Consider the following 26,957-nt stretch of genomic DNA (forward strand, 5'->3'; position numbering starts at 1 on the left):
ATTAGAATGTATTAACCACTCCTCTCCATCAATCTCGGCTCCATACAACCCTCCTCATGAAGTCTTGACTGCATTCCCTTAGCTTCCTGGATATTTATATGATGCTAAAGAGCCCTTGCTGGAAGGGCTTGTGAGCATTCTCAAGTCCTTTCCAGTGTCCCTCATTACTTCTAGACAGGCTGTAAGCTTCTATGAGTATAGCCACTGGGGCAACATTCTGCAGGAGGAAACCAAAATATACTGCCACCTGACCATGTTAACAATCCACAGCCCTGCCCTTGTGCCAAACTAGGAACAACTAATTTAAGAGAAAAAGTAACAGGAACTAAAAGTACCCACCAAATAAAAATGTATGATCTAGAAAAAGAAAATGAAGCCTACACCATATTCAGGTGTGCCAGGCTAGAGGAAAATATCTCTGAACTCAGCAGGAAGAAAATGAGGAACTAGGGACAGCACAGAGAAGTGTTAATTCACTATGACCCCTCTCAACTCAAAACAGCTGAGTGCTTGTCCCTACCATGGCCATTCTGTCAAGTTAATATATGAAACATGCTTATAGCCTGGCACTGCTGGCTAATATGATTACTTCACTCCTCCAAGTGCACCAGAATGAGCAGCAGAAATGCTGCATCTTTATCTGAAGACTCTGGGACTCCATGGCAGAATCTTCACCTACTCAGAGGAGGCTGAGGTTCAACTTCCCTTCTCAAGTTTTGTCAACATCCCTGATAGTTCTGCAGCATATTTCCCATTAGGTGGAAAGATAAGATTCAGTTCCCAGGTACTTTGCTGCATTTTTATAAGGAGGGAGAAAGGTATGAGGGATAAAGCAGTGGCCCTGATGGTTGATAAGGCAGACATCTTTTCTTCCCACTGTCACTATCTAAGGCCCAAATTTTCTAATCTGGCAAAAAAACAAAAGTGATTGAACAATATATGGTCTCACAGCCAACTAAGTAACAGCTTGCAAACATTTTTCATTGGGACCTATATAAGAAATCTATTTTATATTGGAATTCAATAGTCACATACAAGGGATCTTTAAAAAGTTCATAGAACGCTTATATTATGAAAACTGTACACGACATCAAAATGTTTTGTACCAAAACAAGTTTATCTTTTAATTCTACTTTCCATGAACTTTTTGAAGTGCATAGCAAACACAGAAATTTCAAGACACCATGCTTACCCTGCCATATGATACTCTGCATTCTATTCTGTATTTTCCCCCAGAAATATTGTTTGAAACTCACCAAACGTGTTACATAACCTGCTAGTGGTCACAATCTGCAGTTCAAAAAACAGCAGACCAGGGCCGGCGCCGCGGCTCACTAGGCTAATCCTCCGCCTAGCGGCGCCGGCACACCAGGTTCTAGTCCCGGTTGGGGCGCCGGATTCTGTCCCAGTTGCCCCTCTTCCAGGCCAGCTCTCTGCTGTGGCCCGGGAGTGCAGTGGAGGATGGCCCAGGTGCTTGGGCCCTGCACCCCATGGGAGACCAGGAAAAGCACCTGGCTCCTGGCTCCTGCCATCGGATCAACGTGGTGCGCCGGCCGCAGCGTGCCGGCCACGGCGGCCATTGGAGGGTGAACCAACGGCAAAAGGAAGACCTTTCTCTCTGTCTCTCTCTCTCACTGTCCACTCTGCCTGTCAAAAAATTAAAAAAAAAAAAAAAAAAAACACAGCAGACCAGAACCTGGCAGTAAAGACTGTCTTACAATTAGACAGATTAGCATCACCATCAACTAGTTGTATAATCTTGGGTTAAATTACCAACATTTTCAAAGTTCATCATGTTTTAAATGAAGGTTAAAACACTAGGGTTTTTCTAAGGATTTCACGAGATAATGTCTAAAGCCCTTAGCCACACTGTCTCACACAAGCATCAATATAAAGTTATGAGAATGATCAGTAATACCAGTATCATTACCAAATTCAAGGACTCCTAAAGAAAGTAAAGTAAGTGGAAAGGGCTAGGAAAAGGAGCAGGTTCCTCCATAAGCACCAATAAACAGCAGGACTCACATCATGTTACTCTTGGCTTATGCTCACCGATGGTCCACAAAGAGGTTCTGGTCTGCAGTCTTCACAGTATCTCCTAGGAACTAAAACAGTGCCCAACACCTAGCAGCATTCACACGTTTGCTGAATGAATGAATGAATACATCCGACTGCTCACCTCTATGCACTAGAAGAGAGATGACAAGATTCCACCACAGTTCTGTATGCCCCAAATTTTAAATACCTTGAGGTTGCTGCAAGACAATGCTTTTAAAGTACAGTTCCAAGAATATGAGCAGCATTACGTGGTAACTTGTTAGAAATGCAAATTACCAAGTCTTACCTCAGACCTATCAAATAAGAAACTTCAGAGTTGACCCAGAAACCTCTGTTCTAACTAGCCTTCTAAAACTTGATACACTCAAGTTTCAAAGCCAAAATTCTGAACTGTGATGACTTGGGAAACTGGTGCAATCCAGGAGAACTACCTGTACAACCAAGGGGATTCCTGTGAAGTTCATTGGTCCCAGGAATTTGTCACCTATCTAGTTCAACCCAGACTCCGTAGAGCCAGCTATAACCTCCAAAGAAGTTCCTAAGAACTGCTTCTCCTCTTCTGCTTCTTCTTAGCTCACCAATAGAGCCTACACTAGACAAAGAGACCCTCTGAAGCAACTTCTCCAACATTCAGTCCACGAGCTGACTTAGAAGGAACACCAACCCTACATGTTAAATGACCTTCTATCTAAGGATGCTCCCTAGACTCACAGTGTGCCCTACCAGAACTGAAATGCACACCCAGAGTGCTTCCTTAAACTCAACATCAGCTCAGTTCTCAAAAATCGAACATGGTCTCACAGCCAACGTGTACAGCAACCTGATTACCCAAGTTCTAACAGCACTGCCTTACCAACACCCATTTTGTGCTGATACACACTTCAGAAAGAAGGTAACCAAAGAGGAGCACTTCAAAATTCAGATTTTTAATGTGTTGGTAAATCAAACAACACATCTGTCTCACTAGATAGAGCCTACTCCTGTAGCAAGCCATGGGAAACACATGGTAATTTCTACAAAACCTTAATTTCCCAGAAGTCACCTTAGTTGGAAGTCCTGCTGTGCCATCAGATTTAAGTCAGAAACAAGATTTAGAGAAAACACAATGGCTTTTATCAAAATGCAGGAAACTAGTATTATCTTCTTTCCACTCTGGAAAGGTTTTCTAACATGCTTTCCAAGAGTAAAAAGATACTTTTTAAAAACAAAAAGACTCCATATTTCAGCCAATAAAATAATGTTCCAGTTACACACTGAGGAACAGACAAAAAACCTACTTTTGCTTCTCCCAACTCATCCTGGTAACCTGTAGAGGGAATGTGTATTGCGTCTCACAGGGTTTCTGCCTAGTTTTCTGCAAATGAACACTCAGCCTTGCCTCCACAGAAGACACAATGCACATGGAAGTGCTTTGTAAACTATTACATATTACCTTTTCAACATGCACATTCACCCTTGTGAACTCATTCCTTCCCTCCTCCCCACCACAGATACCAAAATGATGTATATCAGAAAATTCTTATATGTAGTTTAACAGCAGTTGTGACAGAAGTATAAACTAGAAAAATACTGAATATTTTCTTACATATAAAATAGCATGAAATGGCAAAGAAATGAGTTTTGTAAAAAAAAGATCCACAGTACATTGGCCTTCTTTAGTTCTGGCAAAAATCTGTGCTGGAAAGACATGGTATTTAAAATGATAAACTAATAAAAAAGAAAAAGTAGAATGAATTCTTTTGAAACCTCATAAAAGGGTATATTCAGAAAGAATCTGGGAACAAGGGGGTATGTGGAAGGGCTGTTTCTGTCAGGTCTGACTTATCCTTTGCCTTGGGTTCACTGTCTTTTCATGTGGCCCCAAACAAATAGTTGAGCCATTATTGTTGTTGATAGTGATGAGCAGCAGATGCTGATGGGATGACTACACATCAACAGTTCTCAGATTCAGGTCTTGTGTAATTGGGTGTGTCGATCTATGTCACTCCACAGAAGGCTATTAAGCTAGTTACAACTTCCCTAAATCTTTTCAGCAGACCTGAGCAGCATTCGGCATAGCTATCCTCTGACAAGTGAGAATAGGCCCTATGATAAAAACTTTTCAGAAAAACATCCAAGACTTAGTCCTCCTCCCAACAGGCATATGTGCACCCTGCACACACACACACACACACACACACTTAAAATCAGGGATATTTCATTTTTAATTCAATTTCCAAATTTTCAAATATAAACATAAATCACTATCAAAAACAAATATTCCTTTACTGAAATTAAGGCAGCAAGTCTAGTAAGGCTATTTCAATATATCTTGAATAAAAACTATACTCTATCCCCAGTTTTCTACGAGAAACATTATATGCATTTATCTATGTGCTTTACAGGTAGCCTGCTATCAAAGCAACCCTCGGGATGATGCAGAACAGGAAATCCCAGCTCTCATGATCTACAACTGCCAACTTATTTTTTAAAAAATTTATTTATTTATTTATTTGAGAAGTAGAGTTACACACAGTGAGAGGAAGAGACAGAGAGAAAGGTCTTCTACCCGCTGGCCCACTCCTCAAATGGCCACAATGGCCAGAGTTGTGCCAATCTGAAGCCAGGAGCTTCTTCTAGGTCTCCCACGCAGGTGCAGGGGCCCAAAGACTCTTTTTTTTTTTAATTAATTAATTTATTTGAAAGTCAGAGCTATACACACACACACACACAGAGAGAGAGAGAGAGAGAGAGCAAGTGAGCGAGCGAGAGATCTTCCATCCGCTGGTTCACTCCCCAATTGGCAGCAATGGCCAGAGCTGTGCCAATCCAAAGCCAGCAGCCAGGAGCTTCCTCCAGGTCTCCCACGTGGGTGCACGGGCCCAACGACTTAGGTCATTCTCCACTGCTTTCCCAGGCCAAAGCAGAGAGCTGGATAGGAAGTGGAGCAGCCGGGACACGAAGTGGCGCTCGTATGGGATGTTGGCACTGCAGGCAGCAGTTTAACCAGCTACACCACAGCGCCACCCCACCCCCCCTTTTTTTTCTAAAGATTTATTTATTTTACTTGAAAGAGTTACAGAAAGAGAGAGAAGGAAAGAAAGAGAGAGAGAGAGAATCTTCCATCCAATGGTTCACTCCCCAATTGGCCACAATGGTTGGAGCTGTGCCAATCTGAAGCCAGGAGACTCCTCTGGGTCTCCCATGCAGGTTCAAGGGCCCAAGGGCTTGGGCCATCTTCCACTGCTTTCCCAGGCCATAGCAGAGAACTGGATAGGAAGTAGAGCAGCCGGGACTAGAATCGGTGTCCATATGGGATGCTGGCACCGCAGCCAGAGGATTAACCTACTGCACCACAGTGCCAGCCCCACAACTGCCAACTTCTTCTTAGTGAGAAGATACATAGCCCTGACAGGGTGAGATGACAGTGGCCTTCATCGAGGAACAACTCAGCTGACCACAGGGCACAGCCAAATGTCTAGCTGGATTGCTGCAAGAGTCAAAATGACCCACTCAGCATTTTGTTGATACTCAAGAGGTCTAAACTTCAACTTGCTGGCTCCTCCTCACAGCAAGCTTTCATACACGGGACACTTGAAAACATGTTTGTTAGGAAGACTCCCTTGAACAAAAGCCACAGCTTGTGAAATGCATGATCATGGAAAAGAAAGCACAGTTTCAGAAGAAAGGGGTTCTCAGGTAAGTCATTAGTCTAAGAATTAGTAGGCTAAACCAAAGCACAATGTGACTTTGTTAGGGTTTCTTTCTTTCTCTATGAACATCTGACAGAGTTAAAATTTTAGCCATCATGCATTTTCCTCCCTGAAATGTATCAGTTACAGTTCCCACAGAGGTTAGATAGACATTTCCTTGTGGGTGTATACGTAAAACTACCATAACAAAACATTTTCTATTTCCTCATTTTGATTAAAAGGAAAGAAGAAATTCTAAAGTGCACTTACATAAGTGACAGTGCAATAATGACACAGCTATCTGCATCTGCAATTTGAATTCTGTTTAAGTTTAAAGTTATACTGATTAAGGGGAGCAATGCCAAGAGCTGTGTAACAAAATTACAGTTAAGGAGAGTATGCTCTTGAGAAACCTTAGGGAAACTTGAAGAAAACAGTCATTTCAGGACACTTAAGAAGAACCAAGACTTCAGACATTAAAAACAACTGAAGAATAATACTGAGGACTAGATATCAGAATACAAAATGTCTGTAAATGAATAGGAGATTCTGGACTCTCTGGCAGGACATATGGAAGTTGTGATGGGTTAAGCTGAGTCAGCCATGTTTTCCCACCTGTTTCACTTTGGATCAACAGCCTGTCTAGTTATCAGTGACACCTGGGTAGCAACGCAGGCACAGACTAGCTTTAAGAAAAGTGAATCAGGGTGGGTATCATGGCGTAGCAGGTTAAGCCACTGTTTGAAACACCTGCATCTCCTATCAGAGTACCACTTCAAGTCTCAGCTACTCTACTTCCTATCCAGCTCCCTGTTAATATGCCTGGGAAGCAGCAGATGATGTATTTAAGTCCTTGCCACCTATTTTGGATATCTTGATGGAGTTCCTGGCTTCTGGCTTTGGTTTAGCCCAGGCTTGGCTATCATGGCCATTTGAAGAGCGAACCAGCGGGCCGGCGCCTTGCGGCACCGGCACACCAGGTTCTAGACCCAGTCGGGGCGCCGGATTCTGTCCCAGTTGCCCCCCTTCCAGGCCAGCTCTCTGCTGTGGCCCAGGAGTGCGGTGGAGGATGGCCCAAGTCCTTGGACCCTGCACCCGCATGGGAGACCAGGAGAAGCTCCTGGCTTCAGATCAGCGCGGTGCGCCAGCCGCAGCGGCCACTGGAGGGTGAACCAATGGTAAAGGAAGACCTTTCTCTCTGTCTGTCTCTCTCTCACTGTCCACTCTGCCTGTCAAGGAAAAAAAGAGAACCAGCAGACGGAAGATATTATCTATTTTCTCTCCCCCAGCCCTGTGTGTGTGTGAGACACTGCCATTCAAATAAATAAAATATTTTAAAAGAGAGAGAGGGAGGGAGGCCGACGCCGTGGCTCAGTTGGCTAATCCTCTGCCTGCGGCGCCGGTACCCCGGGGTTCTAGTCCCGGTTGGAGCACCGGATTCTGTCCCGGTTGCCCCTCTTCCAGGCCAGCTCTCTGCTGTGGCCCGGGAGTGCAGTGGAGGATGGCTCAAGTGCTTGGGCCCTGCACCCACATGGGAGACCAGGAGGAAGAACCTGGCTCCCGCCTTCATATAGGCACAGCGCGCCGGCCGTAGCGGCCATTGGGGGGTGAACCAACGGAAAAGGAAGACCTTTCTCTCTCTCTCTCTCTCGGTCTAACTCTGCCTGTCAAAAGAGAGAGAGTGAGAGAGAGAGAGAGGAGAGAGAGAGGAGAGAGAGAGAGAGAGAGAGAGAGAGAGAAGAGCTAATCAACCCATCTGGGAGAAGAATTCTCAAATTCTGCTTCGTTATGTCATGTTTTTCTTGATAAAGCTAGGAAACAGAAGAGAAGAGAAGCCTTCTGCATCACAGGAACAGAATTCAGAATCAGGGATATAATGGAGGAAGCAACCTGGCACTGTACAATGAATCAAGAACTAGTCTGGATATCAGAACCCGAGTTCTAGCCCTGGCTTTGCCACATACTAATCATGTGACCTAAGGACTCTTTAAATTACTGGAGACTTACTATATTCGTATCTGCAAAACTGAAATATTACAACTGGCCCTCTCTCCTTAGCAGAACTGATTTGTGGCTCAAATAAGATCATGTATATAAAGAGGATTATAAACTGGAAAGGATTAATATAAATTATCTTGTAATATTAAAATTCCCAGCCCAAAATTCTATAAGCAGAATATCTTCACCATTTAGCTCAGAAATGCTAAATGGCTACATGACTCAAGTTAGGTCACATACACCTCCTATGCTATTATGGGGCCCACTCCTCCAGGCCACACGGTGGTAGAAGGTACATGCTGGGCTAACACAAGTAACATCAGTAACTTTTCAAAAACAATTTCCACACTGCTCTCCCACTGCCTCAACAATGCTCAGGAATTACAAGCAAGAGCAATAATCTCCTCAGCCTCCTTTAGCTTTCTCCAGCACAAAAGTCTGACATAGGCCACTTCACATGCCTGATTAGATAAGCCTTCCTAGGGCTGAAAACCAACTGCTTCTAGTATCTCAAACCTGATTTCCATGAAGGCTCAGGAGTAAAAAGAAGGAAACAAATAATCCAACCAAGTAGGGTCCTCTTTATTGAAAGAGTCCTTCAGCTTTGCTTTGAAAGCCTAAACAATTTCTTTCTATGAATCAGTTGCTTCTAAGAGGAGAGGTGTAAGACACTGCAAACTATGAAAAGACAAAGGACTTTGAAAGCTCTAAATACTCACTGAGTTAAACCTGAAATTGCCAGACTGGCAACAGTACATTTAGTGGTCTGCTCTTTAGGTTATCCATAATCATGCTTTAGCAATGGAGCACAGCCTAAAGAGAGACATTAAAAGAAACTGAAACAAAGAGGTACAGAGACAAGTACTCCCAGATGGCACCCTCCAAGGTGGAAATTATCAGACTAATGAAGTCTAAAGTTCAGAACACCTGGGTGCCTATTTTGTATCCAGAATCACACAAGCACAAGTATGTTGTTTGTAGTGATTATAAACAATCCTGCAAGTTACACATTACTACTATTCCCATTATGAACAACAGGAAACTGAAGAGAGAAGGGGCTCATCCAATATTCTTAGAATCTGTGGCGTAGCAGGTAAAGCCACCACTTGCAGTGCCAGCATCCCTTATGGGTGCTGGTTCGAGTCCCAGCTGCTCCACTTCCCATCCAGCTCTCTGTTGTGGCCTGGGAAAGCAGTAGAAGATGGCCCAAGTCCTTGTGCTCTGGCACTCACATGGGAAAAAGCTCCTGGCTCCAGATCAGCCCAGCTCCGTTGCAGCCATCTGGGGAATGAACCAGCGGATGGAAGACCCCTCTCTTTCTCTCTCTGCCTCTACCTCTTTGTAACTCTGCCTTTCAAATAAATAAATAAATCTTTAAAAAAAAAATCAGAGCCAGGTCTATCTAGGTCCAAAACTCACCAACTATCCTAAAAGAAAAATCAAAATGTAGCAGGAAAGGGTATCCAGAAGTAATTCTGAGAACTAATTAAAAATAATTTGGGGTTAGCATTGTGGCAAAGCAAGTAAGCCACTGCTTGCAACACCAGTATCCCAAATCAGAATGCTGCTCAGCTTCCAATCCAGCTCCCCGCTAATGTGCCTGAGACAGCAATAAAAGATGGCCCAAGCACCCAGGCTCCTGCTACACATTGGGGAGACCTGTATGAAGTTACTGACTCCTAACTTCTGGCTGGCCTAGCCCCCAGTCATTGTGGCCATTTGGGTAGTGAACCAGCAGATGGAAGATTCTTTCTTTCTCTCTCTCTTTCTCTCTCTCTCTCTCCTTTTCTGTCAACTCTGCCTTTCAAAGAAATTAATGAATAAATCTTAAAAAAAAATCAACATTTACTGTCATCTGTTTCTTCCACCTTCCTTCACACCCTTACACATTCTCTCCTTCACCACTCAACTGGTGGCTACACAACTAAAACTAAGGGGAGCACCTGGCACACGGGGAAGGACCCACATGTCTAAGCATGTAGGTGAAGGGATGATCAGGGATTATCTGCTGGTGTCAAACACGCTTCTCTCATATATTGGTACAGATGACCACCTGTGTTCAATAAAACTGGGATACTAATAAGGAAAAGGTTCACAGAAAACAAAAGGCCAGTTGTCCTCATGCTTGTTCTGGAACCGCATATGTAGAAATGCTGCACACAGTTAATTCCAAAGTTGCTAAGCCAAAGAGGGTGGCGCAGGGTAGCTTTAGTAACTGGCTGTGTGCACTGTTCAGATGCTGTGGCATTCTAATTGGTTTACATGGTCTCTTCAACATCTCTCACAATGGCACAATGAGAATACAATCACACAGTCAAGAGAAAGCAGCTTGTAACTAAAAAGGTTGCCATAAAACACTGCTGAGCACAAATATGACTGGATTTCCACTTTGTTTTTTATTTAAAAAAAAAAAACAGCCACACATTAATTCCTAGTCTTAATCTACTAAGGAATTTCTTTGGGGATCAAGAAGTAATAGGGAAAGAAACGCTAAACAACTTTCCATGGATTATAACAAACATAAATCCATTCTCCCCAGCTACAAAAAGATTCAGAGGGAAATACATTCTTCTCAAAATGGTATTTTGCCATTTATATAATTTTAATATTATGTGAATATTTGAAGTTAAGATATTGTTAAGGAGAGTAAAACATGAGTCAGTTAAGTACAAAAAATACTGTCAAATCCAAAACTGCATTATCTGTGGGAGTATAGCACTCCTCCACACAATGGCATTAATAACTGAGGTTATGATGGTGAGATGGGTAGCAGTGGTTGCCCTACACCACTGAATGGCTAGCTGAGTGAGCTGAATGATCATTTAGCAGGGAGCCTTTGGTAAACTGGAATCCTAACACCTACTTGAAGGACTAAGGGAAACAAGTAAAGAACTTCCCAAGCATCTGTCACATAACCCTGGGTTTGCAGAAGCTATTGTTGCTCACAGAAGTTCTGTGAGGACAGAGAAATCTTGTCTGTTTCATTCACTCTATTAACAGGGATGAATGCCTTGATCTGCTTTCCTGCAAACATATTTCCTCAAAGTGATATTCACATTTATTTGTATTAATTACATTCAAACTCTGCTATCCTTAGTGTATACCTTTTTTACTGTAAGCAGTTTCAGCTGCTTTCTTTGGAAAGACTTAAATTATAGGAAAATATTTCAAGTACTTTAAGAGTATTTGAATTAACATACGCACCACTTATATTTTCTGTAAACTGTGTGCTTACACATAACTATAAATATCTCAGACTATAAAAGAAAACCTTTCATACTGCTCCCACAATGGAAAAACAAAGTCTTAGAAATAATTATAGAGGAAGCAGAAGGGAGTGGGAGGCACAAGACAGTTTACTAAATCTGCAAAATAAATTTTGGAGTTTTGTCTTAAAACAAAGCACAATAACAACAACAATAAAAAGAACCTAACCATTTGTTCAAGGCTGCCAAAACTTGAGATAAGCAAACCGTCATGGGAAACAAATGTTAAAATACGAAGCCCTTTTCTGAGTAAGTAATTCCACCAGTCCTGGCTAATCCAGTTCTGAATCACTAATGACACAAGACCTGCAAGGCTGCCTTAACTTCTACAAAGAAGTCCAAAGGAACAGGCAGGAGTTCATAGGCAAAATATTCTCTCTGCTGTCACTGACATTTTATTTATGACCGCATCTCTGCCCTCCCCCATCCTTCCCACTCCTTCATCAATGTTGGCTCAGACACCAGCTCTCTTCGGACCTCAGAAACCAATGGGTAGACATACTGATGCATCCTTTGAGTAGTGAGTACACAGCAGGAGCGGGGAATGTCTGGTCACAGACCAGATAAGGCCTGCAAAAATCATTTGGCCTGGCCTTGCCTAGGCAACCACAGGCAGGACTCAAAAATCAATAAATCTATAGCAGGCTAACTTTTAAGCTGATAATTTTGCATGGCCTATGAATGCAAAAAAAAAAAAAAAGGTTTTGCCGTCCCTGTTATAGAGGAGAAACCACCTGAGCTGAAATTAGGAACGTGAATTCTAGCCTCAATTCTGACCCAGCTCTGGGCCCCTTGGCCACTCAGCTTCTTTGGTCTTTGATTTTCTCATCTTTAAAACAAAAATGGATTAGATGTGTGGCTCCCCAAATTTCCAGAGCCCCTGAGATTAGAGTAAGAGATGATGCAATATTTTTATTATTTCAAAATGTCTAATAGTTCATGAACTGCTTTAAGGCCAACAAAAGTATTTTGGCTTCAGACTAGTATTCTACATGGTGACACTGAACCACATGTGATGTTTGTCATATCTCAGGAAATTTGAGAACAAGAGTGTTGGACCTGATTTTGTTCTCAATTTGTATCTGAGAAAATAACATCTTTGTACCAAAACAACATCCAACCACAAATATCCAGTTAATAAGTAATGGGGAAATGACTTTACACCTATTGATGCAATTTGTATAACAGACAAAATTTCTCCAAATTGGAAGTGTCCCCCTTAAGGGAACAGACTCCAGTATCATACTTGTAAATATTTTTAAGGTCACAGAAAATCAATGAACACTCCCCACGCTGCAAATGTAAAGTTCTTACTTGCTCACCAAGAGTTCTAATCACTCATCCACTTTTAATTAAAGAAAAGTGAACCCAACAAAAAGCCCATTGTCAATAAAGTCAACAATTAAACATAAAATAACACCACCAACAACTGTCCTAGTCATCTAGCATTTACTAGCTTATTTAATCCTCAGCACAACTCCAACAATTACATACTGCTATTTTCTTCATTTCATAAATAACGAAATTGAGGCACAGAGTGTTAGAAACTTGCCCAAGGTCACAGTGCTAGTCAATATAGAGCCAGATTTGTAAGACTTGGAATTATCAGCTTTTCCCATCCCCAATTCCACCCCAAAAGCTGACAACTCCCTCTCAAAGAGAAGTCTTCAAGTTGAACCTGAAATATCCCCAAGTAGAGCCCACAGAAGCTGGGCTACTGCTCCCGAGAACAGCCCTCTTATCAAAGAGCTCACTGCTGTGGCCACTCTGGCTGTAAAGACTCATCCTAGGAATCAAAATCAGCAACGCATTAGTCCACTAATGTCCATCCATTTCTTATTTAGTCAGAAGATGTAAAAAAAAAAAAATTTCTTATAGATTGGTTGTTCAAAAAAGGTAGTTTTTAAATTTACAAATATATAGACATCACAGAAACGTGTACCTGCAGTGCGCTGGAATGAGTATGGCTTGTGGAGTCAGACCTAGCTCTGAATCTCAACTAAATCACTTACTATTTATGTTACCCTAAGCATGCTCTAAGGCTCATTTCCCCACTTACCCTGCCCTTATCTCAGAGGGATGTTATGAAATGTAACTCTATGAATGGACACAAAGCACCACAACTGACTGCAGAGGCTCTGGAGGCAGACATGGGTTTGAATCCTGGCTATATCCCTTGGTAAACATACAACTCACTCTAACATTTCCAGCAATGAGCCAAAGCCCCCATCTGTAATACTGATACACACTGACCACCCACAGTATGGCCAGGTGATAAGAAAATAGCAGACACATAGTGAAAATCAACAAAATGGGATTTTTTAACAAATTGGCTTTTATTTATTTTGTATTTGAAAGGCAAAGTGACAGAGACAAGAGACAGAGACATCTTCCATCTGCTGGCTCACTTCCCAAATGGCCACAACAGCCAGGTCTGGGCCAGGAAGAAACCAGGAGCTCCTTCTGCATCTCCCACGTGAGTGACAGGGGACTAAGTAACTTGGATCATCCTCTGCTGCCTTCCCAGGCACATTAGCAGGGAGCTGGATCAGAAATAGAGCAGTCAGGACACAAACCTGTGCTCCAACATGGGATGCCAGTGCTGCAGGTGGCAGCTTAACCCACAGCACCATGACATTGGCCCCACCTCAAGAAAATGTTTTAAAAGTTTAAAAAAAAAAAAAAAAAAACACCTCAAACCACAAGTTTGAGTCCCAGCTCTTTCATATACTATCTAGGGGTAAATAAGGGTACACAAAAGCCACTTAACGCCCTCTCTGAGGCTCAATTTCCACCAAGGTACTGTGAGGAAAATACTATCTTCAACTCTAAACGGAAAAACAGACAGAGAGGGAGGAATGCCAATGGTTCCAAAAGGAGACTGGAGACAAGGACTGGGCCAAAACAACTTCAGACCAAGAGAAAGCAGAAAACTTCTAATAATCCTTAAAAGAAAAAGACAAAAATAAACATTCATCAACTTATATCTTCGAACAGTAGCTTCACCTGCTGGTTGGGCTTGCACTGCACAACCTGGGCATGGTAATTCTTTTACTTCCTCCCACAAACAATATTAGACTTCAGGGTAAGAAAGAACTTCATGATCAAATCTCTTTACCCATTTATAAATTATGTAGAAGGGTCACAGAAACAAAGACCTGTGGACACAAGCTGGAATCTCAGTCTAACTGGCTTTCTCTTAAGCCTTATTTGAAAAAAAAAGAAGAAAGAAACTTGCAATCCTTCAGAGAAGTTTCCTTCTTTGGTTGGTCAGAAATGTCCTCATTCCCCAGGTCTCCTCATGCTAAATATGGTAATGGCTGGCAAACAACCAGCCCAGTAAATTCCAATGATACTTAAGAAAGCATTCATATTGCCTGAAATTACGCTGAACCAAACACTGGAGACCAGCAGGTCCTCAGCATAGAGAGTTCAGCTGGAACACTGAATGTCAAAAGCAGTGGGGTGCCTTAGGAACACACAAGCTTGGAAAAAAGCAATCTCAGTCTTCTTTATTGCAACATTCTTCAGCAACAACATTGATCTCCTACCCACTGTGCACACAGCACTGCACTAGAGCCGTGGGAGGCTGGAGAGAGAAATGGAAGAAACAGGTGGTGTCTGTGGGGTGCCAAAACAACAGGTTGCTTCAGTCAGCTCTGTCCCACAACTAATCAATTTGGCAAGGGGAGGGAGTCTTAGTCACCCTGTTTTCTGACCAAACTGACTGGGTAAACCACTGTTCAGGCTTATCAATTAGGTCCCAGTGTCAGAATTAGCAGTGCATGGTGGACACAGCATCAGTCGTGCCCTGCAGGGGTGCTACATGCTTCAAAATTCTTGGATCTCCAGGAAAACAGGACAGTAGTAGACTACCACCCTTCCACCTCTCATCACAAGTTTGGCTCCAGAATACACTGTTTTCCTCCAATATCTAATTTTAAATTAAATACATACTTCCTAGGTATGTAAATTGACAGCCAGTTGATTTATGACACAGATTAGAATTTTAAAGTAGCCACAGAAAATTCCAGTTAGTAAGTACATAAAAAATTGACCAAGCTCAAAGAAATCAAAAGATTAAAAGAAATTACCCTATCAAGGGACCAATCTTTAATATCAATACTGGCAGCAGTTTGATATTATATGTTGCTAACTACTGCAATATGTATGGTGACATATTTAAGACAAAAAACTGATACTCTTAACATTTAAACAGATTTTCAAATTAGTAACCAAGGGGCCGGTGCTGTGGAGTAGCAGGTTAAGGCGCCACCTGCAACACCCTCTTCCCAAATGGGCACCAGTTCAAGGTTCAGCTTCTCCACTTCTGATCCAGCTCCCTGTTAATGCACCTGGGAAAGCAGCAGAGGACAGCTCAAGTACTTGGGACTCTGCACCCATGTGGGAGACCCAGAAGAAGCTCCTGGCTCCTGGCTTCAGTCTGGCCCAACTCTGGCTGTTGCAGCCATTTGGGAAGTAAACCAGCAGATGGAAAATCTCTCCCTCTCTTTCTCTAACTCTGCCTTTTAAATAAAATAAGTAAACCTTTAAAAAATAAAAAGTAAAAAAGTAACTAAGCAACTAGAATACCCTGATGCATAAAATACATGTTACCAAAATGCATAAATAAAAAAGAAGAAGCAATCCAAATGCGAACTGACCACATAAACATTCAACATCACTGTAATCAGAGAGGTCATTTAAAATGAGGTAGCATTTACCACTTATCAAATAGGTAGAGTTAAAAAAAAAAACAAACTTGATGTTGACAATAGTGGAGAACACTGACAGCTTCTTATTCTGCTAATGAAAATACAACCTGGTCAAAATGCAAGGAATTGGCAGCATGTATCAAAAGCCACAGGAAGGTCCATATTCTTTGATAAGATAATTTGACTTCTGGGCGTTTATGTTTGGAAATAGTTATTCTTGCCAAGATTTATGAACATAATAATGTTCAGCACAGCAGTATTTATAATTGTAAACACTAGAAACCAACAGATTTGTTTAAATGAAGTATAGTGGATCTTTAAGATAAAACAGTATACAATCTTTAAAATCATATCTTTAAAGAATAATTATGTACTGGGGCCAGCGCTATGGCTCAGCAGGTTAAAGCCCTGGCCTAAAAGGCTGGCATCCCATATGGGCCGGTTCGAGTCCTGGCTGCTCCACTTCTGATCCAGCTCTCTGCTATGGCCCAAGTCCTTGGATCCCTGCACCCGCGTGGAAGACCTGAAGGAGCTCCTGGCTCCTGATCGGCGCAACTGCAGCCAATTGGAGAGCGAACCAGCGGATGGAAGACCTCTCTCTCTCTGCCTCTCCTTCTCTCTCTGTGTAACTCTGACTTTCAAATAAATAAATCTTTTAAAAAAAATTATGTATGCAGAAAAATGTTCATGTTATTTTAAGTGGTAAAAAACATGACAAAACTCTATATATGTTAGAAAACTCAACTATAATAATGAATTACATCAAAATATTAACCATGGGTTTGGGTTAGAGGAGTGGAATTATTGGTAATCTTAATTTCTTGTTACATTTCAAGGTTTTTAGACATCAGTCTCTTTGATGCAGTAATTTCTTTTCTAGAAATCCAGCTTATTGGAAAAATCCTAAAGAAAGGAAATTTCTTTCAGGGTGAAGGTGGTATCATTTATATAAAGGGGAAAAAAGGGCTGAAACCAACCAAACAAGAGTTTCAAAACACCATAAGCCCATTAAGTTTATGAAAGATGCTTGAAAATATGAAAAATACTTATGCCAATAATGAAAGGCAGAACAGGAAATTGTATATTAAAAATCAATAACTGGGGCCGGCACCATGGCTCACTAGGTTAATCCTCCGCCTGCGGCGCCAGCATCCCACATGGGCGCCGGGTTCTAGTCCCGGTTGCTCCTCTTCCAGTCCAGCTCTCTGCTGTGACCCAGGAGGGCAGCAGAGGATGGCCCAAAAGCTTGGGCGCATGCACCCGCATAGGAGACCAGGAAGAAGCACCTGGCTCCTGGCTTCGGATCGGCGTAGCTCTGGCCGTAGTGGCCATTTGGGGGGTGAATCAATGGAAGGAAGACCTTTCTGTTTCTCTAACTCTGTCAAATAAAAAAAATAAAAATAAAAATAAAAAGAGGACTGCGATGTTTATTTAAAAAAATTTTTAAAATCAATAACTAAAACTGTAAGGGCAGAAAAAGGACCAAAATATTAATATTAGTACAATTGTGGATATTTTTCTTACATTTTTCTAGATTTTTCAAACACTCTTAACTACCTTTAGAGGCAACTGCTCTTTAAACTACTCCTCTCCCCCCCCAAAAAAAATCTTGTTAAGGTGTCAGAGAAAAATCAACAAAGTATAAATATGAGTTAATTATGTATACACATAAGGAATAATTCTGTTGCTGTGTAAATCTACCTTAAACTGTTACAATGTTTGTTTTTAGTTACAACAATCTTCCTCAAATCTCTGAGAAATTATGTCTCAAGTGCCACTGTGTGTTGACACTTACTTTAGTGACACAATGCCAAAGGCACTCATGATTCACCAGATACAGCTGTTTCCTTAAAAATCCTTATAAAGAGTCCTTAATGTTTTCAATTAAAGAAGATCTAGCAGATAAATAAAGTCACAGCAAAAGAAAACACAAGAAAAAATAATAATCAAAATATACATGTCCTCAAACCTCAGTCTTGACACTTTCTGAACAACATCATGTGAAAGTGGAGAATTCAACAGAAATATCTGCAGTTTATAGAGACACTGACCCATCAGCACCATCTAGTTTGGTGGCTATTCATATTTAGAAATTCAACAGAAGAGACAGTGACAGTATCTAATTATTCTTAATTGAATGGTGAGTAAGTGGGCCAACCTCTTTCTACTAGAGGCCAGTTTCAATACATACCAGTATTCAAAATGTTTGTGGCTTAAAAGTCTTCAGATGGAGCCAGTGTTGTGGTGTAGCCTGCAGCGCCAGCAACCCATCTGGGCACTGGTTCAAGTCCTGGCTGCTCCATTTCCAATCCAGCTCCCTGCTAATGAACTTGGGAAAGCAGAGGAACATGGCCCAAGTGCTTGGGCCTCTGCCATCCACGTAGGCTCCTGGCTTCAGCCTGGCCCAGCCCTGGCTATTGCAGCCATTTGAGGAGTGAACCAGCAGATGGAAGATCTCTCCTTCTATCTATCCCTTTAACTCTGTCAAATAAATCAATCTTTAAAAAAAAAAAGCCTTCCAGAATCCTAACAAGACAAGAATAAACAGAAATGAAAAAGCAAACAACAATTTAAAAATGCACCTGCCTCTGAACAAGTCAGTATACTTTAGAATGTAACCACAGCTTCTTGTACAACACCTTATTCAGCAGACAAGACTGTATTTTAAAGTGATGCTATTTGTTAAAAGACAACATATTATTAAAGAGACAATATCTGACTCCAATCAAAATATTATCATCATGTTTTCCTTACCTCACAAAACACACACTCCCTTCACATGAATTATGTTAGGGTGGGAGAACTACTCTTAGCCCAGAAACAGGTTCTGCAACACCCATAGATCCAATCTGTCTTTGTGCAATGAGGAGCCCTTCTTGGCATGATGTTTACCTGATGTATTCAAAGAACCCAGGGTTACCAGCCAGCTGCCAATATCCCACAGAAGTGACTAATCTGGAGACCAGAAACTGCCCACGGCAGGCTTCTAGGGAAAGGTGCTTCAGTGCAAAGGGAAGAGACATCCAAGGCCTTCATCACCTGGCCTGCACTTCAAGATGGGTGAGGGACAGTAAAATGACCCCCTAAGTACTTTTGAATCATATTTAATGAAGCACAAACTCCTGGAAGCTGGGAGAACAGGGTGTTGCCAAGACAAGTACAAAAGGGTGAGGGAGATGTTCATATGATTAATCAATGCCACCTCTGGCAGCAACTCTGGGTGTGTCCACAGTCGCTGCCTGGCTGTGCTGAGAAGTTCCTTCAGCTACTGCCACTGTGAAATGGATCTTCCAAAGATCCCTCTACCCTAACTTGTCCGAGATCAGGCTTGGAACCCAGTACTGAGAAAACAGTTCTGTCTCTTGCCACAAACCCACTAATAGACATAATAGACACCACAACATGTGCCAAATGTATATTTATACCCCCACCAGACAAAGGGGTCTTTGTCTTTTCTCTCATAAATTACAGTACAGAAAGAGGAAGATGGCAGACAGCTCACAACAGCAGACAACCTAGCAAGGGTGAAGTGGGGTCTCTGTTCCCTGGTGGTCTCAGGTCCTAGAGTTTACACTCCCATACCCTACAGCTCTTAGTCATCCTGAATGCAGGAAACTGCTATCAGGTAATGTAGATAAATGACTAAATAATGATATTCCATATTCCTAATTGTGTGCTCACCTGTCTTGTCTCCCTGATAATGTCTGCTGCCTAAGGGAGGATCCTATCTTCTACCTATACTTGTCCAATGATACCCACACTTCCAGAACAGCAAAATATCCTGTACTTCCCCCAACATGAAGCCAAAGGAAACATACAAATTCAGGGTGAAAACACACCACAATCCTCCCAACACATCGTTGGGGATTTGTACAGCTACAAAGGTAACCAACTTCAGAGCCCATAGCAGGGATGCTATGAGAGATTTATATAAGAAACACATACATACACACACACACATTAATTAATACAACAATCACTTTGCTTTGCTCACTCGAAGCTATGACTCTTATCCCCCTTTCTTGGCTTTACTCTTCTTTTTAAAGCCACAATGTATTTTCTGCCACACAGCTAATACTCCCCTCAAAAAGGAGAAGAGGAGGGAAAAGCACTATCAGTGAACACTGGATGGTCGCATCCCAAGCCCCTTTCAGACCACAGCCACTTCCCTCTCCCCATCAAGGACAGCAACATCACAGTCCCTGTCAGAGCCACACTCCCACCCACTCTGACAGACGGCTGTCTCTCTTCTGCTCCAAAGGCCCTGGAAGCCTCCTTTATTCTCCCCTTCTTCTTACTTGGCGGCAGCAGTCCATACATCCCAAAAGCAGGACTACCTGAAACAAGTGTGACCTCTCATCCCACCAACGCCTCTGAGGAAAATTCCTGCCATCAGATACATGTCCATGGGATAGCAAAGCAGACACCCTCAATGGAAGCTGAGGACAGAACTCCTCAGTACACACCAGAAAGCAAGCCTGGGGAACCCTCCATATTCTGGCTTCTCAGGTAGCATTCAGATACAAGGCGCAGGAGGTTTCCACCAGTCATACCCAACACAAACAGCAATCCAAAGACACAGGGTACTTATCAGGTTATTTTTTTTTATGACCACAAAAAGAAAAATCCTTTATTAGCCTTATAGAGAAACCAGAGTAAGCTGGGCATTCAGCAAACAGGCTTTCAAGGGGGGAAATGACCAAAGGACTCAGAAAAAGCAACCTATCTCTAGCACTATCAAAGAACAAACAATCGAAGATTTAACTTCCCCAGATTTACTCTGCAGTGATTCCAAACTTCCCTAAACACAATCACCTGGCTATTACTTAAAGATACAAATTCCAGATAGACTGCATCAAGATTCTTCAGAACACCCCAGGTGTCTTACCCTAAGAGGAGCGCAGGAACACTGCTCAACAAATCCCTCCCACTTTGTCCCAACTAGGCAGGGAGAAGGGAAACACATGGAGCTAACATGGCTCACTCAAGCCAGCACCCCAGTTGGGATCATCTTCATGTCCCTCACCAGGTCTCACTCCTTTCAAGGAGGGGTAGATAGATGCCACTTCACTAAAGGGTACATAACCCTGACACCCACACAGGTCTCAGGACTCCATAGAACAAACACCTGAGAGAATACCCATGGATGCAAGTCATCAAAAGGTAGATTACAGCTCAACGTCACATCTTTCTAAAACTTAGAGCTGGCCAAAGTTGGACTCAACTGCCTCTAGAAACAGGGGGTTAAACCAATAAGAGGAGGTTAAGGCAGGACCAGGTGTGCCAGCCCTTAACCAGCATGTTCTAAGAGGTATCAGATCCAGCATGGGATGGATAAAAGGACTTGATGCATTTTAAAGTTCCTGCTAACACCCAAATCAACAACGAGGAAAATTTCAGCCAGCAGAGTTAATAAAAAGGGATAGCATAAAAAGTAGGTGTAGTCAGTATTCAATTGATCCCACATCTTCAAAGGAGAAAGGAGCATAAAGACACACCCCTTATTACTTAGCATAAGCCTCACCTACAGAATGCCCCCAGGGTGGCAGAGCAGGAGTCACAGGTGCTGTGACCAAGACCTGCTGCTCAGGTGACTCCACACTTTGGGCATTTGCCAGACAAGTGCTGTAGCACACAGAAGGGATGAATGTGGCACAGACCCTGCCCTCAAGGAGCAAGCTCTGGTTGCAGAGACAGCTCATTCTCTCAAATATTTATCACATCTCACCTGTAGGGTTTTTATCAACAGTGGTATTCAACTCTCTTTGTGGGAAAATATATATACAATTTCACTCTATGTATACATCTTCTTTACTTAACATAAGTAAAGAAGTTTGCAGCCCAAGATTTAAAAAAATCAGAATATAAACTTAGTTATCTCTAGTTTTAAAATTTAAAAATGAATAGTCCTCAAAACAACAAAGTTACAGTAAAGTATGGCTGGCAACTCTGAGCAAAACAATAGAAATTGCTAGCCTAGTAATACAGTAATACAGGAAGCAGTAGAAGTAAACTTGAGTGGGAGGCAGGGGGTGGATGCCAGTGCCTTTGAAGCTAGATTCCAATGTCAAAGTGACCTTTATAAATTGCAGAAGTGATCAGAAAAAGAAAGGAAGGAAGAAACCACACACATACACACACACACACACACACACACACACACACGAGGAAATTCAAACTGGCAAATTTAAATAAAATAGCTGGTGAAGGGAAAAATTTGGTTTTTCCCCAAATGTAAGGTAAGCACTAACTCTTGCAAATACCACTTTTTAAACTGTTCCAAGAGGAACACAGAAGGCCATAATAAGAAAATAACTAAAAGCAAATGCCTATTAGATGCCAAGGCATCAGTCCAGGTAGAGGGGCAGGGGTGTGGGCAACAGAATAAACACATAAATGAAAAGACACAACTATTTTCCTTAAGCAAACATTAACAATAAGCATTTGAGAATGTTTCAAGTGTTTTTGTGCACATAAGCTCATTGTACATGAGTTGGAAGTACGGTAGAGTGTGGATGAGACGCTGCACTGAGGACCAGAAGAGAGGAATGCCTGTCTCAACTCTGTAACTGGCTCTGTGGCCACAGACAAAGCATATGAGAAAACTGAGGATCAAAACAGTACCTCTCCTACAAGGTCACAACACTAATAACACACCTGAAGGAACAGGTCTTCTGGCTCCCAGTTCAGTGGTCTTTACAAATCTACACACACTGTAGATAAAATAAGATGGCGAAGTAGAAGGGGGAAGAAAAACTTGGGATTTAAAGTCATTTGCAGAGGATAGAGGACAGGAAAAGGAGAATCAGGAAACAATAATGGACAATGAAGTTCAAGTTGAGGCATGGAGATAAGAGGTATGAAGACAGGAAATTCCTACATATGTAGTATAAACATAATATAATGATAAGAATGCAAAAATCTCTTATATCCTCATTTAAATGATGCTGTGGAGTTGCTTACTCTTAATATATGTAAATGACACAGGTAAAAGAGATGTGGGAGGGGGGTATGGAGGGTTACAATCCAAATGCATGAAGCTCTTCTAAAGAAACAGTGGATACACGGCCCAGAGGAACAATAAATGACACGGTCTATAACTTTTATGTCGGCAATATAAAAATTCCTTGAGAGTAAGAGGGTTAAATACCAGAATGGCTGACTAGGATTAGGTTCACTATGAAAATTATCAAAATTTAGAAGGAAAGACTCTATCCACATAAAAATGGGACTGCGCCAGTGGGCTCCAATGCAATCATTGTGGGAGAATCACCCAAAAACACTGGAAAACCACAGACTCTCAGCTCTCCTGCAGTGGAATCACAAGGAGTTGAGTCCAAGACACACTCAAGATGATTTTGAGGCAGCCAGGACCCGCCATGGTGGGACGGGTGGGGAGGGCTCACCTGGAATGGCATCAGAAAGTGGGAACTAGATCAATGCAAATTTTGTGGGCAAGAAAGAATTTCTGTGGGTGTGATATTTTTAAAAGTCTATTGTAAGGCTGCTCTGAAGCACCCAAGCATATCCCACTGAATTTAAAGGTCCTGAAGTCAGCAACTACAATCCATGAACCAGAAGTTGTACTCTGTAAGAAGCCTACAGAAGAGGCAACAGAGTGCAAATGGATGAGAGAGATGCCAAGGAGACATGGGTAAATATTTTTAAAATCAAAACATAGGGAAAAAGAAGACAGACTATAAATAATCACTCTCCTGCCTCCACCAAAAAAAGGAATAATAAGAATATAGAAAGAACAAGAAGAAAGAGGAAGGGAAAATTGTTTGAGTAATTTCCATCTCCATGTCAAAAAAAAAAAATTTACACTGAGAAATTATCTAGCAGGCAGCAAAAACCAGGCAGTCACTTCCCATTGCAAAGCAAATGAAAACAAGGAGCAAGGGTGGTCCTGGATAGCTGTTTAGACAATGAGACAGATGGGCTGACAGCTCCTTGCCCTAGGAACTCAGTGATGTCTAAATTAACAACTGGCCACAAGCCAGACACCGAAGTGCTCAAAAGTTTGGGAGGGTGTGTTATAATTGGTACCTTGGCAAAACACGGTAATAGATTAGCAGGATTCAAAAAGCCTTCATTGCCAGACTCTGAGATTTAAGATTCGTACCAAGAAATAGGTTTTTTAAATCTCCTCTATTGAATAGTTGAGCATCTAAAGGACACCTGTCTGAAACTCAAAATATCTAAATCCTATCCTTTGAGCCAACTTGACTAACATTCAAGTTGAACACCTAAGAGCTAGCTGGTAACCGCAGTGCCTCAGCACCGTGTGAGGGAAGACACAGCTCTACACACTGAGGTCTCAGCCTAAGAGAAGCCGATTTCTGACATCATGAAGTAGGTCATTCCTTTAGTCCTAGCTCACAGGCAAGGAGACTAGAGACCAGGAAGATTTATTTGCTAAAACAAGTCAATGGCAGATCAAGGATAGTAACCCTGAGACTACCCCACTGGTTACACTCCCCTGGAGCCTAAACATACTCTTACACTAAAGGTCTCACTCAAAGAAAAAGAAAGGCAAAAACGTCACCATATGCTTTTTATTCAATGTTTCAGAAACAAGTTTTGCTTCATCAACACACAGCCTTCTGGGATTCTCGGGGACCCAGCAGTGTATGAAATTTGAATTTTCCAAGAAGTATCCGGTTGGTGCTGAACAACTCAGTAGTGTTTTCAGGTGATAACCAACCTTGTTCTCTTAAACGTCTGTGATTGGCAAGCTGACAGCTTATTAACAATGAACAAACATCATATTTTTCTGCAGCTCATCTTCTTAACCCTTTCTTTTAAAAAGAGATGTCTCATGTTATAGGGTGTTTTTTTTTTTTTTTTTTTTTTTTTTTTTGGTAAGGGTAAAACCTTTCAGATTAGGCTCAGGGAAAAAAAAGGGCCCTCTTTTTAGTTCGTACCATCAAGTTGCAAAAGATTCTAACATACAGCTCCTGAAAGGTTTGTGAGGGTTTTTCTGAACACCTTTTAAGTGCCATAACCTTAATATACGTTCTTTTAATTAATCCTATTAGCTGCGTAATTGCATTCCCATTTTATTGGTGAGTTAACACTGCAGCAGAGGTGGATTTGAATCCCAGAGCGGGGCTCCAAAGCGCCAGCTCAACAGTCTGAGGACACTTAGAATCGAAAAATGTGAGCGAGGTGGACATGGTTTGAGTCGATTTCCTTTCCTTGCTCCAACTGGGTTGAGAAAGACCGTCGGAAAATATGCAACCCTAGACTAAGGAAGCACAGTGAATTAAGGCATCCACTTCTCCCCACTCGCCCCCGCCCCACCCGCAACCATACTCGAGAGCAGCGGCCGCTGCCAGGCTGCAGGGGCTAGCGGCCGTCACGCCACAGTCCTGGGTCCGCACACCGAGCCCGACTGCAGCACCCGGGCTGCGCGCCTGTGCCGAGTTGCGTCCACCAAGTTTCAGCCCGAGGCGGCTCACCGTGCAGCCGCACAGGGGCTCCCCACCGCTCCTGCCTCCTGCCTCTCCAAGCCACCAGCGACCCGACCCGATGTCAAAACCCAGGCGCGCGGCAAAGCCCCGTCCCCAGCCGAACCGAGCTCCGGGCCCTGGACTGCGCTGCCACGAACGGCCGCGAAGTCGAAGCTGCCGGATTCCGAGGCCTGCCCCCGCCCGCCTGCCTGCCTGCCCTCGCCACAGCCTGGCATTCCTGCGCCCGGCGCGCCCTCGGCCCGCGCAGCCCGCCCTCGGCTCTCCCCGACCCCAGGGGGACGCGGAACCTGGAGGGCGAGAGCGCCCCACGCCTCGAACGCCAGCGCTCCGCAGAGGCAGTTGCTGGGACTGGCTGCCCGGGGCCCCTCCAGCCGAGCGGGCGCGTGGGGGGCGGCGGCCGCGCGGGGGAGGGGCCCGCCGCGCGCAGGGGCCCCGGCGATGCCCAAACTCTCGGCACGGAGTGGCCCGGCTCGGCGCGGGCGGCGGAGCTCGGCCGCCGGCGGAACGGCCGCCCAGGTAGGACAGCGCTGCTCAGCCCGGTACTCACCGCGCGCGGGGGCCGCGCGGCTCAGCCAGAGCGCCAGCAGCGCCCACAGAGCGGCTCGGCGCGGGCCGGGCATCTTCTCGCTCGCCGCCTCCGCCGCCGTCGCCGCCGGGGCAGCTCCACATGGAGAGGGGGTCCCGACAGAGGAGCCCCGCTTCCCTCTCCCCGCTCCTCTCTTGCGCTCGCGGCCCGGCGCTCCGCCCCGAAGCTCGGGCTTCGACGCCTCCACGCCTGCACCCCGGCCGCCGCTCCCCGCCGCCGCCTCGGCCGCCGCCCGAAGTTCGCCTGAAACTTTCTCGGGTGTGCAGCGAGACCGCCTCGTGTGTCCTTCCGCCTCAGCCGCCTCCTCCCTCCGTAGAGCCCCGCCCCCCTGTCGCCGGCGCGGCCGCCGCCTTGGGCACCCAGGGGTTTCCCGCAGGAAGAAGCGCCGGCTGGGCCCCGCGCGGAGGGATCTACTACGAAGCGGCGGCACCCCCGCCCCTGCCCCGCCGCTCCTTCCCCGGCTGCGGCGGTGCTCGAACGCCTTAACTCCTTCGGCGCTAGGGCCGCCTCGCGGGCCGAGCCCCTGTGAGGGTGCCTAACCTCAGCCCCCGGCGTTTGCCTGGAATGGTGAACTTGCCCGGAGCGGCGGACCTCACCCAGCCGTCCCGCGTCGGCCACTCCTCTGTGGCCCAGGAATGCGGTAGGGTCCGACGAGGGCTGTCAAAGAAAGAAACGGGGGCCGAGGCGCCCTTTAGAAGGAACAGAGCCATCACCTGTGTGTCGCTGCACTGCTCATTCATTCGTTGGTTTAGCAAATATCTCTTGAGCGCCTTGCTCGGAGTAGCAGTATGCTCGGCACAGAGCAATGATGCTAAAGACGCACCAGTTGCTTTGACGGCCGAGACTCGGATGCTCGAGTTGTGGCTGTTGGGGATGGCTTTCATGGAGAAGCTGAGTATGAACAGGCTCTTCAAAGGTTAATGCAATGTCGGCAAGACAGAAACACCAGCTAACACTGCAATAGGCAAGGACTGCGAACAACATAAATGCCCACTGGTAGAGGAGTGGATGGATAATGTGTTTTTTATATAATGAAATGCAACACAGCAATTGGAAAGACTGTATTCATATATGTCAGTAGGAATAAATCTTAAAAACCAAAGAGATTGAAAGAAGCAATTGCACGGGTGAAGTTGTGGCACTGCGAGTTAAACCACATCCACTCTGAGTGCTGGTTCCAGTTGCCC

General features: G+C 43.8%; 1 protein-coding gene across 1 annotated transcript in view; it reads right to left on the reverse strand.

The window, feature by feature from the left end:
• Nucleotides 1-26,295, reverse strand: part of NOTCH2 (notch receptor 2) — a gene marked incomplete in the record, with an annotated part of 169,899 nt that extends 143,604 nt beyond the window's left edge. Inside the window, 1 exon segment of the mRNA XM_070077788.1 lies at nucleotides 25,732-26,295. Within this exon segment, the coding sequence (XP_069933889.1) occupies nucleotides 25,732-25,804 (73 nt within the window).
• Nucleotides 26,296-26,957: the final 662 nt, after the last annotated feature.

Source organism: Oryctolagus cuniculus, chromosome 7, assembly GCF_964237555.1.
Source record: "Oryctolagus cuniculus chromosome 7, mOryCun1.1, whole genome shotgun sequence".
NCBI lineage: Eukaryota > Metazoa > Chordata > Mammalia > Lagomorpha > Leporidae > Oryctolagus > Oryctolagus cuniculus.